The sequence below is a fragment of the Perissodus microlepis genome, chromosome 18 (assembly GCF_051167445.1).
Source record: "Perissodus microlepis isolate ML-2025 ecotype Zambia chromosome 18, ASM5116744v1, whole genome shotgun sequence".
In the NCBI taxonomy this organism is placed as follows: Eukaryota; Metazoa; Chordata; class Actinopteri; order Cichliformes; family Cichlidae; genus Perissodus; species Perissodus microlepis.
The window spans coordinates 7,203,723-7,222,131 of NC_140478.1; the positions used below are offsets into that span (position 1 = coordinate 7,203,723).

The window sequence follows — 18,409 nt, forward strand, 5'->3', positions numbered from 1 at the left end:
TGATTGAGTTCGGTAGAATAATACAACATTTTTGTTTTTCAAAAAGCCAACTGGGGTAAACAGCTTTCATAGTTACTCCATATTAACATCTCATCAGTTTGTAGCAACAGATCTCCTCATGGGAACTTTGTCTACCACAGAGCATTAATCCCTGGATATTGTACACAGTGAAGAAATTGATTTTGCTGATCAAAGATAGATCCCCAAAGACGGCTTCTAATGGAGATGATGTCAGCCTTGAGGAAGATTTATGGTAAAAAGCGTGCAGAGAGAGACAGATGAGCCAAGGCAGAGAAGAGGGTAAACAGAAGGGACTGATGAGTAATTGTACAAAGCACACACTATTCTCTGGGGAAAATGTGTGCCTATTAACTAAACATTTTCATTTTGGGCTTTTAGGCATTCTTATCTATTATAACCAGCACCGAAAGCATCGGTACTGACCAGATCCTGTTGTGTGTTTAGGATGTTACATTTGGGGAGGAATAAAGGAAAGTGGACAAAGAGAGTGCATTACAATTTTTCATTTGTTTCTTTTCTTGCATCATTCACCCAGAAACATCATTTCCAATAAGCCCGTACATGATAAACATTACAAATGAGGCAGAGTCCGTGGGAAAGTTAGGCAGCTGCGTCACGCTCAGATATGTCAACTGCAGAGATTAAAGGTTTAAAAACTGGAAAACAGCAATGACAAAGAAGGCTTCTGTGATTTTTGCGCCACTGATGTGAGGACTTTGTACATTTTCAAAGGAATTGCATATTTGTCTGCGCTCACCACTGACGCTTTAAACTTTAATCAGATTTAGTCTCGCAATAAAAACAGTAAACCTCTGGAACACACTTCTTTTGTGAGAGAAGCTACTGCAGGAAAATGTCTGATTAATTTGTTTGTCGTGCATTTTTAAATCATCATTCCCCTGCGAATGCAATGTTAGGTTCTCTGTTTCAGTTCACAAAATTTGTATCCAAGATGGGATTTAGTTAGATTAATCACTAAATACAAAATGAATAAAAAGTGCAGCACAAAAGTATGGAGGTCCACAGATGCCAAAATGAATAAAATAAATTATTAAATAATTAATTGAATGTGTCATTAATGATAAAAAATGGGAATTAATCAATTAATTAGATATATAAATAATTAATTACATGGGCAATCAAATTAATTTAAAACATTTAATAAATTATTTAATGGTGTATTCATTTAATTCATGTTGGCACTTGTGGCCCTCCATACCCCTGGATTTTGCTAATATAATAAATGAGTCATCATGACTGCACTGGTGTAAATGCATTTTTTTACATTTCCCTTGATGATTAAGCTAAGGCTAAAATTCTAGTTATGTGTTGAAAGTGTCTTCTTTTAAAATCCAGAGAAGGCACTAATGTTATTGCAGTAATGTGTATTCATATTACCACAACCCCCGTGCTAACAGTTTCAGCACTCAGGCAGTCTAAAAATCTGCTCCCTGTTACAGTTGGTACAGGGGTGACTGGGAGGTTACTGGGAAGGATGTGAGAATTCATCATGGGTCTTTCTTTTTTATATACAGGTTATACTACGCACCAGCATCCATCCTTCTACCTACCCTCGGAGCCGATTTCACGGGACCGCACTAGGTCACTCTTGTTGCCCACAAGGATGATTGGGGTTTGTGGCTGGGACTCCCTGAGAAGGAGGCGGAGCTGGGCGGTGCGGTGAAAACTTCGCCTGTCTGTCACTGAGAAGACCAGGATACACACATCGCACTGCAGTGTGGAGAGGTCCTGTGAATTGCAAACACACACATGTATTATACAAACACCTTGGTGGAGCAGACCGGTGTGCACACGTAAAAAGAGAGATCAGGTGACAGCAGAGCAGGTGTGGAATGTCAGGTGTCTACTAACCATTACAGAAGATCGTGTTGCATGCCACCAACAAATTGATCATTTGTCATTCAACTGCTTTTTAAAATTGCCTCTCCAGTGCCTGCTGGTGTGTTTGTTCAAAGCCATGGGAATGGCATCAATGCTATTTCCAAGTACTCAAATTTTTATCACTGTCCCACGAGAGGACTCAGAGGGGATCTTTGCTAAACTTGACTATGCGCCTGTCACACTTCACTTTGAATTGCCTGACCCTCTTAAAAGTGAGCACCAACATCCCGTCGGGGCTTCCTGTCACAGAGGCTCAATTAGCCCGAGTGGCTCTTGCAGAAACAGCAGCTTGTAACTGCCTGGGACCATGTTTGCCCTCTATTGCTTTTCCTCTCGATTCAGCTGGCTGCGTTTACATTGGACTGAAGGTGGTCCGTGGGTGCATAATCGGTCATGGCAAGCTAACTGAAAAAAATCATGTCCAGCAAGCAATCGTGGCTCAGTCCCTCCCAGCTGATCACTTGCTGACCCAGTCTAGCGTGCTTTCAAAATAATGTCTTCTCTGCTGTTGCAGCACTCACACAGCTATTGTTGGGTGAGTGATATTAGACAGTCAAGATTAAGGAAACTGAACTGTCTGTGGCTAAAACATGCTTTTACATTTAAGTTTGACCTTGTGGTCAGGGAGATTAGACTTTCATTAAAGCCATGATAAATGGACTGGTTCTTATATAGCGCTTTTCTACTTTACTTGAGCAATCAAAGCCCTTTATAAAACATGCCTTATGTAGACCAACGCTTTTTTCTATGCTTTCTGTCTAACACTCCAGTGAACGCATCGGAGAAACTTAGAGTTAGTATCTTTCCCGATGGCATTTGGCATGCAGACTGCAGCAGCCAAGAATCAAACCACCAACCTTCCTGTTACTAGATGACCTGCTCTACCTTCTGAGTTGCATATGGCCAAGAGGTAATAAATGAGCACAAGGAATGTGAAGGGTATCTTCCTTTGGTGAAAAACCCAAAGAGGTGTTACCAAATAGCTGCGTTAATAAATAATCTGGATCCAGATTTGGTGGCCCATTGACTTACAGTACTTTCATCAGAGCTATGTTATGATAAACCGCTGTACACTAACAGCACCACGGCAAACATTAAAGCTAGAACCTAGTTAGTTTTTCTGCTGTTTGTTGTTAAAGAGAAAGTATTCACTGCAGGAGACCAACTATAAAACTAAAAAGATCTGCCAAGTGACAAGATGTACAAGCTGAAACTTTTCCTGGTTTGGAAAAATAAAGCCAAACTGAAAAAGCTGCAGTTCCTTGAAGAACCACTTGAGGCTGTCTTCAATATAAAGTCAGTCCCAGAGACAGTATAACCTCCATGACTGCTAAAAAATGCATATGATGTGGAGGGGTGGGTCTGACTGTGATACTACACAGTCTTTGGCAAACAACTTGTGATTGACAAGTCATGCAGTTGCGTGTTTCATACCCAGGATAATGCTCAATTTTGACACATGGTGTAACCGAGACTTGGCTTTTTTTATTCAGTATGACCCAAATCAACTGACTGACCTCCAGAACTCAGCAGTTAAATGTTTACAGAAGTTAAGAGATAAAGCGGTTTCCCCATAGACTTTGATAGGACCAAAGGTCTTTTTGCACTAATAGCTATTGCCATCGGGCAACTGCTATTAGTGCATAGGAACATATTTGCATCCATAGCTAACTGCTCCCTTCATGACAATGACAACATGACACTGAGGTTTTGTGGGTTCAGCAAAGCTTCTCCACAATAGCGTGCACATGGAAATATAGATTTGTGAATGGGTCAGTGGGGTCAAAACGGTTAAAACGAAAGACATTTCATCTTATGTTGAACAAACTGAATCAATACAAACCATTTTTCTCCCAAAGACAGAAACCTGAAACCAAACCACACAGTGTAATGTCAGGCCTCGTTCTCGAGGCTACATGTCGATAATACAGGAACCATTATGAAAATAGAACCATAAAGTGGAAAGTACAAAGTTTTATATCCAGTCTTTGGGAAACACAGACTATGCATGCAGTCTTTAGCTATAAAGGAATACAAGTGCAGTGCATTTCTGTTCCCATTTTGTGGCGCAATAGCAGAGAATTAAGTTTATATAACATTCTTTAGCTTGGAGCTTTTCTCTTGACTTTACTGTAAACTAAAGGAATTATATTTGATGGTTGGTTTAATCCAAAACCTTAAATCTATAGCATTCCATCAGCAGACATAATCTATTCATAGTTCAGCTGAAAATAGGACACAACCACAAAAGACTGGATCAATAAAAAATAACTTATTTCAACCAGATGATCCAATCTGCCTGCTGAATTGGGACCGCATACAGTCTGCTTGTGTGAGCGTGCCCCTGCCCTACATCTACAGCTCCCAAGGTAAACATCCCAGCCCTCCAGAGAGTTTCAGACGGCTGAAAAATTCAAACAATCTGAAGCGGCCAAGAACTGCCCGATCAGACCCCGGAGCAGGAAATTCATGGGGAGCACCTTGGCACGTTATCTGTTTGACAGCGCACAGCAAAAGACAAGCAGAGGAAAAGGAAGGAGGGGGACGGGAGCCACCGGCCACCTGTCACTGATGGATTGGGGGGGGATCAGGAGGAAGAATGAAAACAAGACAGAGAAAGAATCAGGGACAAATCTTTGCGAGAAAAGCCGTACAAAATAGAGTAGACATCGATTAGATGGGCAATGAACCGATCCAGGAAGAAGGCTGTGACCAAGTAAATACACCTCTCTATCAAACGGAGGCAGAGCAACTCGGGACAGCGCCAACTCTCTCCCTCTCTTGATTAAGCAGCTTCTCTCTGTTCACGGAGAGCAGGCCATCTGTCAATACCAACTCCTCCCATGCACACACAAATACAAAAGCCAGGCACGCATGCACATACAATCATCCACAACATTCACACAGTACTAATAGAGCATTCAGGGGAATTTAATGGAATTATCAAGATTAAAAACAGGGACTCGTCTGGCTGAATTGAACAACATTTTGCCAAAATGTGAAAATCCAACAAACCAATGCAAGTGAAGAGGAGGAAACCAAATGCAGAGAGCCAGCAGGATGAATGCAAACAGTGTAAACACCAGGGTGAAGTCAAACAAGAAAATAACAAGGGCAGGGAAGGGAATAAAAGAAGGAATTAAAAACCCAAATATCCACAAAAAGAACTAACCAGGAATTGAAATGAAAGCAAGACAGACAAAAAGCAGCGATATTCAGACAGGCGCAACACAGGAGGCACAGCTAGAAGAAGTATTCATCAGTCCGGGGACCACTTCGGGGTTTTTTTTGAGGTAAACCTTTTAGTGCTAAGTTTCAAAAGTCTGGAGGACTTCTCAGTAGAGTTGAAAGAAGTCAGAGTAGTAGATTTGTTTTGGAATAACACATTCAATATTCACATATCCCTGGATCTGATCCATAAGTTTGACTATCTAGGAATAATTATGTATACATAGATATGTCTTTGCTAAGTCTGAATTTTCCCTGCACTGGGGCTGAGCTTCTCATACTCAGATGATTACACAGTCATAAGTCCCCGATTAAAATAAAGGAACAATATTTGTTTCCAAAGCTACAGTTGTGATACTGGCTCTATATTGAAATTATGAATAAAGAATGGCCTTTTTTTCCTGTGGGTGAATGTAGCTTTGGGCTAAATCCTCAAACGACTCCTCCTTATGCCTCATGCTGTTACCCATCATTTATGACTATGCATTACTTTCTCTCTTATTGATAGCCTGAGTTTCATGATGCTTAGTTTTAGTGCTGACTTTTAGGGGCCATAAAAACAGCATAAACATAAAGCTTTAGTTAGAATCTGTTCTAAATGACAAAGAAAAGGCTTTCTAAGACTTAACGTCTCCACATTTCCTGTTCCTGGCAAAGATAATATTGATGGAGCTGTGCTGGAGTACATCTCATTGAAACTTCAAACACTTGATTTTGAACTGGTGGAAACTATTTGAGAAGCTTAAAGTGTGTAACAAAGTTTCTGCACTATTCTCTGAATCAAAATCAGCACTTTTTAAAGACTCATATAGGTGGTGAACAAGGAGGATGATGAAAACTGCAACATTAAGAACAGTAACTTAAAACAAATTTCATGTGATAGATCATGTTCTCGTTATTTCATGAAAAAAAGTGAAGATTGAAAATGTGGGAACACTGAGTTGTTGAAGACTGTGTCATTTCTGCAACAATCACCTGGGTGATGTTTATCTTACGTTAAAAAGAAATAAAATAAACCTCCAAATCTCCTCCAAGAGTAAATATTTAAAATGTGTCTGCTTTTGTCTTATAAGATGTCTTGTAAGTGCAATGATTAATTCAACAGTATGAGTCAGGTAAACCTCGTGAAAGTAGACCAAAGCATTTCTTTTCCACTTTGGACCAGCAACCCTCTCCTCCAACGCAGCAGCACTGAAACGAAGCAAGTTTGCAGACGAAGGATCAAAGATCGGATCAAAGCCTGTCCTCAGGCCTGACCCAGCACCGAGACGTGACTCTGAAGCTGAACGAATCATTCGTCGGCTTCAACTTAGCAGGTACATTCAAAGTACACTGCATTCACTGTATTATAAAGAAGAAAAGCTAGTTTTCCCCAGGAACCACATGTCCTGAACACTGTGGGTTGTTTTTTTTTGTGTGTGTGTCAGGTTGTGTATATGGATTAGTTCTGAGAACAGATAAAATGATGGAGAGTGATTTTACCAAAAGAGTCTGAAAAATTGTAATGAAGGGAATATAATCGAGTAAATCAGTTAGAAACAGAGACTAGAGTGTTTTGCTCTCTTTGCTGTTGAAGTACGGTATCATCATAGCAAAAATCTTCTGCAACTGCTGCTGATGTCAGACAGACTGCCTGCCCAGGACTTACCACCTCGGCAAATTCTGCCCCAAGCAGAATGTCTGATTTACAGATGTGTTTTTCTAAGAAATTGTTTGTACAGAGGAACAGCAGATATAATTTGTGCAGACCAAGAATAGCTTTTAAGGAGATACAGCCTGAGAGACAGGGCAGCTTGTAATCCTTGATTCAATTATGAACTCTGCATCATATCAAAAAGTGCCTGAAGATAATCGTGACCATTGGTCCAAAAGTAGAAGTTTAATCACAAGCTGACTTTGTGACAGGATAAAAGTAGTAAATCCAAATATTAAATAGAGGGCTACTGAAAGGACTAGTTAATGTTCAGATCTGAATCCTCATTGTGATGTTGTGGGGGATTTAAAATGAGTTGACTTTGCAGCTGAAATAATTTGGGGTGGACGAGTGGCCATAAATTTACTTTTCAGCACAGAAGGCTGTTCAAGCACAACACTTTTATCTGTATGTTTCAAAGATGATCACATGTGCGTTTTAAAGGACTATTTTCTTTACACGACTCTGTCATTAAACTGGAAAGATTACCGATTTTCATGCGTTGTTGTGGGGTTTTTTTAGCTTTTTTATAAAAACAACTTTTTCCACACATGCACACACACATAGATTAGCATGCACTCTAAAAACCACTCACATACTGGCTAGTGCCACGCACTACATCAGTATCCATTAACAGTGAGGACAATGAATCACTTATCAGGCATGATTTGCATAACATGTTGTGGCTCTGTGAGCACTCAGACTATTATCCCCTCCAGTTGTGGTTTTAAAAAAAATAGGCTGAATCAGAGCATTTGGCCCTTTTTTGAGAGGATGTGTGAGCATCCTCTCACTGCTTCAAACACACATCCTGAATGACTGCAAGCTGTTTGCTTTGCAGCACAAAATACATAAGCAAAGCTACTTTAGGGCCTTTACATGGAAACAAAAGGGTCAAGAACATCCCCACACAATTTGCACAAACATACACAGACATATATATGTATATATATATATATATATATATATATATATATATATATACATATATATATATATATATATATATATATATAGGCGTATATAGCCTCCATTCATCTTTATGAAAAGTAATCACATGCACTTTCCACACGCCTGCCTCTTTGGCCTGTGCTGTATTTGTCTGACTGACTGGCTGTCAGAGCAAAATGAAAGAGCAGGAAGATCAATAAAGATGCGAAGGTGATGAATGGAGGAACAGAAAATGACAAGGAAAAGGACAAAGGAGGAAGGTGGAGCAAATGCAAGAAGAGAGGACAGAGGAGCACCTTGCTCTGTGGTAGTCAAAATCTGATAATAGGATGATGAAGCTTAGTGCAGATGGAATGCTGAGTTAGTGGGTTCGCTCTTTCTCTTTTACTTACTTACTGCTGCACAAAGACAACCCCAAGGAAACATATATCTGAGTCCATCTGGCCTGCACTGAGTAAGCCACACACACGCCTGCACATACATACCCATTCTATAATCCAACCATGAATGACCACAGCTTGCTGAATAAAGCTGGCATCACAGCACAGACTTAGTACACCATAAAGACCGTTAGTGCACCATGGAGACTATTGCACGCCACCTCAGACACACACAAGTGCAGGATAAAGTAGTAATGGGTGTCCCTGCATGACCTAGTTTCAAGCTGAAATATGTCAGTGTGTGGAACCAGCTCCCTGCAGAACTGTCTATTAGTAAATCCCTGAATCCCTGCCCAGATGCTGCTCTGTTCTTGACCCATGACCTCTATGTACATTGAGGATAAAAGAGGATTTCTTTCCAGAACACAATAAAGTATTAATAATATTAGAATTGTTCCATGACCATAGAAGGTTTGATCTGACTTTTGGGCTTAGAAAAACCTCACTAACATTAGATTGTTCTTTGCCATTATTACTCTTATTTTATCATTTTAAAAAAGAACGTTGCCCGACGTATGTACAAGCTATGCAGTGTTAACACTCATAACATGGTTGAAGGCTATTTCTCCCATCTTTCTTTATTCTTTTCTTTATTCTTTGCAGATACTAATAGACAATGACATAACAAAGAAGCTGAGGGTAATAAGTCAGTCCATCTGAAACAAGCCAGGTCAGCAAATTTTTACCATTAGCTTAGGGTGACCAACCGTCCTCTTTTCCCCGGACATGTGCACTTTTCACGTTCTGTCCGGGGCGTCCGGGGGGATTTTCGAGGACCCATGTGTGTGACGTCATCCCCGAACTGCTGCTTTGTGAGCGCTTGTTCTGCGCTCAAGGACGGGACTGACAGCGTGCAGCAACGCGCCTAATGATGTTTAAACGATCCCAAAGCGCAAGTGCATCTTTTCAGACGAACTGCAAAAGAAATTTCCCTCGTACTGACCATAGCTGGACTGGCCATGGGGCATACCGGGCATTTGCCCGGTGGTGGATGAGGGAAAGGGGAGGCAGGAGGAGGAGAGACCCGAGGCAGCCGCCGGTCTGAGTGTCAGGTGAACTGAACTTCAGGTGAAGTTATGACCTGCAGTCTATCTGGGTCAGATATAAACCAAGTTTAGGTGGAGTTTATTTTCATTGTGCTAACTTTTTACAGTCAGTTACAATAACTCATACTGCGTACTAGCTAGCATGATGGAGTTTCTATACAGCTGGGCGGGTGCTATGATGTTACTGATAGTGATATGATATCGGTTTGAATATGTGGTGAGAGGGAAACATGAAGATGAAACCAGGAAATGTCCTTACTGAATCATCAGAGCTAAACAGGTGATGGAGAAACAGGTTTACCTTTAAGGTGGCATGAATGAGTTGAAGGGAAGTTATGAACTGTTTCTGAGAGACAGATAACACCAGGATCCTTTTCTGTGTAGCTGACAGCTGGGGCCAGGTTGGGCATCAACAGGGAAAAGGGGGCACAAAGAAATACCTTTCTTTCTTATTCTCATTTAAAATGTCTCGCTTTTAAAAAATAATTATCTGAATCTTACAACCAAAGTTTTTATCTGATGTAAAATGTATAGAAATCATACATATACCAACAAGATAGTGTACATCACTGTCACAACAGTGTTCATTTACATTTAAAGGCTTTATGGCTTTTCCTATAATACCTGGTGGGCCGGTCTCTAGTCAAAATGCCCTGGTCAATTTTTTGTTCCAGTCCAGCCCTCAGTACTGGTAAAAAATTACCAGTACTGGGTCGGTACCCAGTACTGGTAATTTTTTTTATACAGATTAAGCATTATTTCTGTACCATTATTTCATTCCAGAGGTTTTTAAGTTATTTTTTTGCACTTGTTGACTTGTAAAAGCCTATATGACATATTTTATTTCACAATTAATTAACCGCACAGAGAAGGCATCGTTTAAATATGTTAAATATGTTTCTTTAAGCAAGTTCTTCATGATTGAGCTAAGTGTCCTCTTTTTTGGAAATCAAAATGTGGTCACCCTACATTAGCTACCATGCTAGATAGCTACCGATGTCAAATTATGCTGGTGTTTACTAGGTACAGTGACTAGAAACAACAAACGGGCTAATGGATAGCTGAAGCAGCTAGCAGAGTTAGCAGCAGGGTTAGCAGAGCGCTAATGCTAAACAACATGCTTTTTGTTGATGTCGTGTTCATCTACTTATGACCAACAGTATAAATCTTATATACAGTAAATCACTCAGTAAAGACTGACTTGGCTGCATTCAAAATACGTTTCCAAAATGTTGCTCAGCCATATGATCACACAGTTAATCTGTTGATCCATTTTAATTTCTAATAGTGCTTTCTCTAGTTGACATTGATCTCTTAAATATAATACACAAAACTGTGACTTCAACCTTTATTTTTGTTTACACACTTATCTGCACAAGCAAAATGAGCAGTAGCTCCCACCGGAGACTAAAACAAACAGAACTGCTTAGGTATAATAGCTTATATGGATTTGGGCAAGAAATGGGGAACCGTAAATAGTGCAGAACGACTCTCTTAAGACTAAACAACAGCAAAACAGGAAAGGGAAAAATGTCCAGGGAGTTGCTTCCCTGGACAGAATTCAACACTGAGTCTGTCTCTGCTCCAAGAATTGGCTGGTTGAACTGTGTTTTTCTTCCTTCTAATTGAGATAAGAAATGTGGTCAAGCAGCAATTATCTTCTTCCAAATTGCATCCTGACTTGCTTTAACATAATAAACGATCCTACCCTTAGGTGCAGCAGCAAATTCTCCTCACTCCATGCTGATAAACACGCATACTGTGCATCATTGCCCTACATTCTTCCAGGCCTGAGGCTGCACATTTTGGTTGCTTACAATAAATCTAAAGATTTTAAGCTGGCTGTTTAAAGCTTAAATCAATGACCAATCTCAGAGTGGAGGACAACATAGGCTGGCTAGGTCAACGCCAAGTGTGCCAGTGTTTCTATTTCTGGCACATCGTGACTTATTTAAACCATCCTATCCCTATAACGTCATCAACACTCACAACGTCCCAGCGTCTGGCCAAGCAGACTCTCAGCCTTCTGTGGCTGTGTTTGCTGGTGTTGTTTTACACATTTGACCAGGCCGATGCAGAGTGTGCATTCACGCACGCGGGTACAGTCTGTACATATTTACAGGTTCTTTTGCCCTTACGGTGCGCTCTACCTGTGATTTGTTGTGCAACGCTCCCTGCAGTTCGGGGAAAATTGTAGCTCCGACTTGACGTCCATGTACCAATCAGTTGTGAGTCGAACCGAGAAGTACTTGAAGGAGCAATCTATGGGTGTAAATGCCACCTTTTCACATTTTTTTGGCAGTTTGCATTGCTGGGAAAGGAAGAGGATGGGGCCAGGCCAGAGAACGGATGAAGCCCCAAAGCCAGAAAGGGTTGGATGCTGACTATTCCAGCATCATTTCATGCGTGAGCGAGTGAGTGATTAATTCAGCCACATTTGAGTGCGTATGTGTGTCTGTGCATGTTGCTATGGTAACTTGGGTATAGGATGGGTTGCCCCATGGAGAACACTTGCGGCTCACTACAAGACCAGAAGCCTTGCCTCTTGGGATGGTGAGTGCCCGGCGGTTAATGTTGTGCTAGTTCAATGCCCGGCCACGCGTTAGACATCTGGATGACATCTGGATGACATCTGTTTCTGCACCTGATTGTTTGTATGTGGGACACTCTGCCTTTAGACACTGTGTGCATATATATTGTATCTAGTGGCATTACTGCAAAACAAAACAAAACAAAATACTAGCATAAATGTGATGCTGAACAGGGTTGCTGCCCCACCAAGTGCAGACGGCCCTGAAGTCTTTCCAAGCTCCCCGCTGTACTGCTTCTGTTGCTTCAGCCTTAATGCCCTGCCTTGTATAAACACGCACATAATAACAAATATAATTAACTCTCAGCAAGATTTAACCAGCAGAATGAGGCGAGCAAGCATGAAAAAAAGCCACCGAAAGAACAGACGAGGGTACTCAAACACAACGACTGCAAGGCAACAACACTGGAGGTGAGAAAGGGGGAGCAGGATAAGTGAAGAAGTGAGCACCCCTGCTGTGGATGCTCCTGAGTTAAATGTGACTAATTCAACCTTAAGAAAAGAGAAAGCCCAGTGGACATCTGGAATAGGATGATCTACCCTATATACTAATTAGAGGGCTCTACTGTTCCATCACATTATTAACAGCCATTAATAACTGCACGCCTTTTGGTTTTGCATAATGCGCTCTGTGTCAAAAGGATCTTTTTTTTTGACAAGCTGGCTGCTGGTGCTCAAGTTTCTCCTGCTACGACAATCACCACCACCAGGTCACATTAACTTGCGCGCACTGTTCAACTGTAAAGACCGATGATGCGTAGCAGGAGCAATTTTAGCCTGCGAAGAAGTCGTCTTTTTTCAGCAGATTTGAATAGAAACATATGTTGTTAACTACTGAGTGATTCCCACTTTTGAGAGAGAGAACTTCAAAGAGATCAAGTACAGTGAACGCTCCTCCAGGATTCCCTCTACAGTGGAGGACACACACGCAAACACACAAGTAGGTGTAAAAGCAAAAGTAGGAATGCACTCTCTTTACACCTCTTTACACGTGAAATCAGACAAATGGCTTTCCCTGTTCTTCAGTACAGGTAAAGATTATAAAGAGTGGGAAGAGAAAGAGGGCACTGAGTAAGAAGGGACACAGAACTGGTTTAAATGTGTAAAAAAGAAGACAGAGAGAGGACGAAGCTATCAGTCACTCACCTGTTTCCAGTTGTCAAAAATGATGACTTTGCTGTCCTCGTCGTCCACTGTCACCGTATACTCGTAGCCCTCACCTGCAAACAAAACGCCCTCGTCACACATAAGAAAGGACAATGCAGCTCATGTTAAGAATAAATAGGGGGGTCTGACAGGTTGTAAAAGAAAATCATAACAGGAATTGTGGTGATAAAAAGAATGAATCACAATATTCACTACTTAAGTAGATTGTCTGCATATTCTGCCTCAAGACACTGATGAACCAGTTTAAGTCTTAAAAACTGTCCTTGACCTACTCGAGAGTTCTTACATCATTATCTGTGAAGATTACAGCAAAGCATTTAAAGACTGGGCTTTGGAGCTAAATGATGTGTTTAAGAAGGCAGTATAATGCAGATGTTTTAATGCTATTTTGCTCCAGTTTAAATGATGATGGTGATATTCCGCATTTTCTTAACTGTCAAGGAATCCCATGAAACAAATGTTTTAAGCCCATATGTTAAAGCCCAGTCTAACTGCTCTGGCTTATCGGCGACTCTCGGTCCAAGCCTCTTTGCTCTTACCGAAGAAGGAAATCTTTTAAAACAGCTCGTCAAAAAGTAGTTTTTCCCCATTTCCTATAAGTCAAGGTCAGTTTTTACCAAATGCTACTTGAAACGAGATTTATTATTTTGGGAATGAAATGTTTTCAGTTGCAGATTAATAGACATTTTTGAATATTCACAGCAGCAGCGTATATGAGACAGTGAAGATTGAGTCCATATAGAGGACAAGTGTCGAACTCCAGGCCTTGAGGGCCGGTGTCCTGCAGGTTTTAGATGCGTCCTTGATCCAAAACAGCTGATTTAAAGGCTAAATTACCTCCTCAACATGTCTTGAAGTTCTCCAGATGCCTGGTAATGAACTAATCATTTGATTCAGGTGTGTTGACACAGGGTGATATCTAAAACCTGCAGGACACCGGCCCTTGAGGCCTGGAGTTCGACACCCCTGATATAGAGAAATAACACATCACGTGTCACTATTTTGAATTGCATACTTAATTTTCCATCATCTGATCTCAAAAGGCAATTTTTTTGAGTAATGGACATTGAATCTTATGATACATTTAAAATACAGGCACGTCTGGAATCACTGCGGCGACTGCCGTTGGTATGCTACCTTCCAGCAACCACATGAAACTCACGAATCCCCTCTTTCTAATTGTACGTGTTTTAATTGTTACCGGCAACAGCTGCAAAATCAAAGCACTTTGAAAATCCGATGATTCTTTTTGATACACAAAAACAGCCAGATGGAGCTACTGTACGTGCCCATTAAATATCCTAAATTCATTTAAGGCGTAACAAACTGAAGCTTCCTATCATTACAGCATTAGCACAAACACTTCTTCTTTAAAATATACAGTAAGTGTGGAAAACTCACCGGGATCAATGAGATTTCTGCTCTTAGGGACAACGAATCTCCCAGTGTAAATCAATGCTGTCTTTGGAAAGTAATTACTTTGCGTATTGGCTGGTAAGGTGTTACTCCACTCACAGATGCTATGGTTCTGAGCATCTGTTCAAAACTACTAAAAAAGTGCTAATTAAATAAGTGTTGTGTCTTTTTTTTTTTCTTTCCATACTTTGCAATTTTAATGTGTGAATAATTGAACGGTTTAGTGCACCACTTAAATTCCCCGGCATGATAAGAGTGGCATTGGGGAAACATGTAAAGGCTCCTTGTCTGAGAGAGGTTTTTGTTTCTCTCCCTGTATGATGCATAAATCCAAATGTACAATGTTGGCAGCAATGAATAACACATGATGATGTCAAGGATACGTCAGCTTTATGCATGATGGAGAGCGTTCGTCTCTTAATGACAGTGACTTATCGATTGGCCGAGACAAGAGCTGATTATCCCCGGTGTTAAACTGATCTTTGCCACAGACAGACCTGCTGACTGATAGAGGGGGAGGGAGGGTCGGGACAGTTTTAATGAGCTTTAATGGTAGACGTGTATACCTTAAGTAGAAATATACCCAATGACACGAAGACCAATAAACCAGAATATCCCATTTGCCTGGCTGAGGTCACTGAGACCTTTTACATGTCTCTTTATTATATGTAAAGCTACAGCTAGTAGCTGGTTATCCTAGCTTAGACTAAAAAACAAAATAGGTGGAAACAGCTGGTACGGATTAGTGCAGAATCCCTTGGTCCCACCTACCAATCTGCACAATGTCTGCATGCTAAATATAAAAGCATTTGCTGAGCTGAGCAAAAAGAACAGGAAAAAAGGGAAACCTGTAAACCTCTCTTGGAGGTGAGAAATTCAGGATCAGAATTATAAACCTAAACATAGTTTTACTCTTTGGTTTTATACTTAATGGAAACTAAAAAGGTATAGCCTTCATGCATGAGCGCTACTGATGTACACCAGTCTTTTTTAGACATTTGGACACTACATGATTTCGGTAGTCATGATATGTTAATGGCAAAACAAATGTGCTCAAAGAGTGGTTGGGTGAATTTTGTGGTTGGATGAGCGTGCCTTACTGTTTTCTAAAGTTAAACCTTGGTTAAACCTAGTTAAAAACTAAGTGGAAACAAACTATGAATATAGGTGAACATGCATGCATGAAGACATTCCATCAATCTCTGTCCAGGTCATTACCACATGCTTGTGTCTCAGAGTCTATAGAGAGGGATCTGTCTGACTGTCCGGCCAGAGATAAGGCCAGCGAGGACTTGCCCACGCCATTCTGTCCCAGTAGCACTATCCTCAGTGCCCCGCCATGGCTGTGGTAAGATGACTGGGCAGCAGCCGATTGGCTGAAGGACTCATTCCGAGGCACCGCTGTGTCACTGATAGGCAACGTGGTAGGCTCCTCCAAGCCCGGGATCCAATCACAGTCCTCGGATACGGCCTCTTCCCTTCGCAGCTGGTGCTTGACAGGCAGGGGTGTGCTCCCTCGTCGAAGCGGGGGTGCCGTCGTTAGAAACATACTGTACTAGAGTGAAATAGAGACAAAATAAGAAAGACTGTCACTGGGCATGGCAGGAGGTGTTGCTGGCACGAGTGCATTCCCAGATTTTTAAAGTTCAAAGCAGACAGCTGATCTACCTGTAACGCTGCCTATTCTTGTCCATGTTATCGCAGGAGAATGTGGGAGGGGGAGGGTACTTCCACTGTGTGCGTATGTGTGTAAAAAATAAAAGGAGAAGGAGGGAGGTGATAACAGCAGAGGTGAGACAGATGAATGGCAGTGTGAGAGAAAGATGCTGATGAAGACACAGAGCATGTCAAAGGGAAAATTAAGAGAGGAGGAGGGAGATGTTGAGGTGGGGAGTGGTGATATGAGGGCAGTAGGAGCTGCTGACAGAAAAGTGACAGCAGGTTGATAAGGATGCAGAGAATGAGGTGGAGACCAGAGAACAACAAGAAGCATGCATGTAACACGGAAACATTTGGCAAGGATAGACAAAAAGAGACTGCAGCTGTGCGTAATGAGTGCACTCCGGTGGCTATATGCTGCACGGTGAGTGTGTGCACAGCGGGAATTCACATGCAAACAGGTCAAAAACATAAAGTCTGCATCTTTGTTCTTAGTCTTTTAAAAATGGAAATCTATAATTGGGGGCTTCCAGTGGTTTTGTATAGAACAATGGCTTTGCTGAGAAAGCTGTGAGTGTTTCTGCACAAGCACAATAGTGCATGTGTGTGTGTGGGAGTGTGTGTTTTGCAGCCACAGCAGGTCAACCACAGAAGACCCGCATTAATATTAATACAGCAATTAATCTAGTTCCACAGCAGCACTGAGCATTGGTGGCTCTGTGTCTGTCTGTGGCACAGCCAAGTACAGTACTGGCACTTAATTAAAGGGGACTGACACAATAATAGGAGCACACTCGAATACATTACAATGCAGTTTACAGCTACTGTTGTGTTACTGAGCTGAGCATGTCACAGGCTGACAGGACACGAGCTACAAGTCATAAACTTGCGTGTTGAATTAGATTTGGGTAGGTTGCTATAATGTAGCAAACTAAAAAGGTATAGCAGAAAGGTTAGGTATATTGTAGCATATAGTATAGAATAGTATAGTAAGTATACTATAGTTTATTTTAATATAGTATAGTATATAGTACACTATAAAATAGCACAAAGTAGTATAGTATAGTATAATGTAGCACATAGTATAGCATAGAATACTATAGTAAGAGAAGTAATAGTAATACTCTATACTGTAGTGTAGTTTAGTATACAATAGTACACTATAGCATACAGCACACACACCAAACTTACTATTTAATGGTTTTTTAAATGAATAATGAAAGTTAATGGAAGAAACCCAGTTTCTATTTGGTTCTACAGATATCACAATGTATCAGAGAACTGTTGTCCTGTGAATGTGATACCATCACTATTGTGACATTCACAGGACTATTGTGACAGTACTGCATTGTTAGCTACTCTGTACATACCATTTGTAGTGTTTTTGTATAGTGTTGCATGGAGATGTCTTTTTTTTAAGAAGTCCACCTACTACTGATGAAACTGAGATATTTTAAGAAAGAAAGTGTAATTTCAAAAATGTGTATTCAGTCTGTCTGCTGTTGTCACAAAGCAATGCTGACAAGAAAATGAAAGAAAGCTGTTGCACAGCTCCTTGACTTAACCACTGTGTGGTATGACTGGTATAATGTAAAATTATGTTTTTGCCAGTAAGGAGGCTGTAGACCTGACACTGATTCAGACCTCTGGCTTGGATGAAATGTAACAGTTTGGACAGCCAGCCTCAAGATAGGATCCTCTGACTGCTAACATGACGCTTTTCCTGGTGTAAAATAGAGCACAGAGTGTAACAGTGCAGTCCTTTGAAGTGCACTATAGCGTAATTGCAGTGTTGTTAATATTGCATAGTGTTTTTACAATAAAATGCAGTTAAGGTGTGGCTGATTGTGACACTTGAGTATGTAGCTCTCTCATGCACACACAGACACATCACTCAGAGCCTGTCGCTCAGGTAGCAGCCAAAGGATCTAATCAATTAAGCACGCCTTTATTGTCTGCTGCGCTCAGGGGAGCTTTCCTACGCAGAGACCGTAACCACGGATCGCGCCAGCGTGTCAGGGGTTAATCTCGCTCTCGCCAGGCTGTCTAGAAACTGGGGCAAACAGCAGTGCATAATACAAAATTAATACTACAGGCTATGTTTTTATTCTCTCTTCCTCGCAGCCCAATCACACAGACACTGCTGTTTCTTTCCAGCCCAGTTAGTCTTTTTTACTTTCGAGTCTTACGAGCCGTGTTTACTGTACAGCTGATCCATAATTGTGCTCAGCATCTATGGAGTAACCTGTGGGATTAAGTGCTCCAATATAAGGACGGATCGAAGGCGTTTAAGAAG

General features: G+C 41.1%; 1 protein-coding gene across 1 annotated transcript in view; it reads right to left on the reverse strand.

Moving 5' to 3' along the window:
* The window catches only part of rem2 (RAS (RAD and GEM)-like GTP binding 2), a 32,718-nt gene that overhangs the window by 13,263 nt on the left and 1,046 nt on the right, over positions 1-18,409 (reverse strand). Inside the window, exons 2-4 of the mRNA XM_084911960.1 lie at positions 15,673-16,009; positions 13,018-13,091; positions 1,593-1,770 (exon numbers count right to left, since the gene is read on the reverse strand). Of these exons, the coding sequence (XP_084768086.1) occupies positions 1,593-1,770; positions 13,018-13,091; positions 15,673-16,009 (589 nt within the window). The remainder of the gene's footprint in view (positions 1-1,592; positions 1,771-13,017; positions 13,092-15,672; positions 16,010-18,409) is intronic.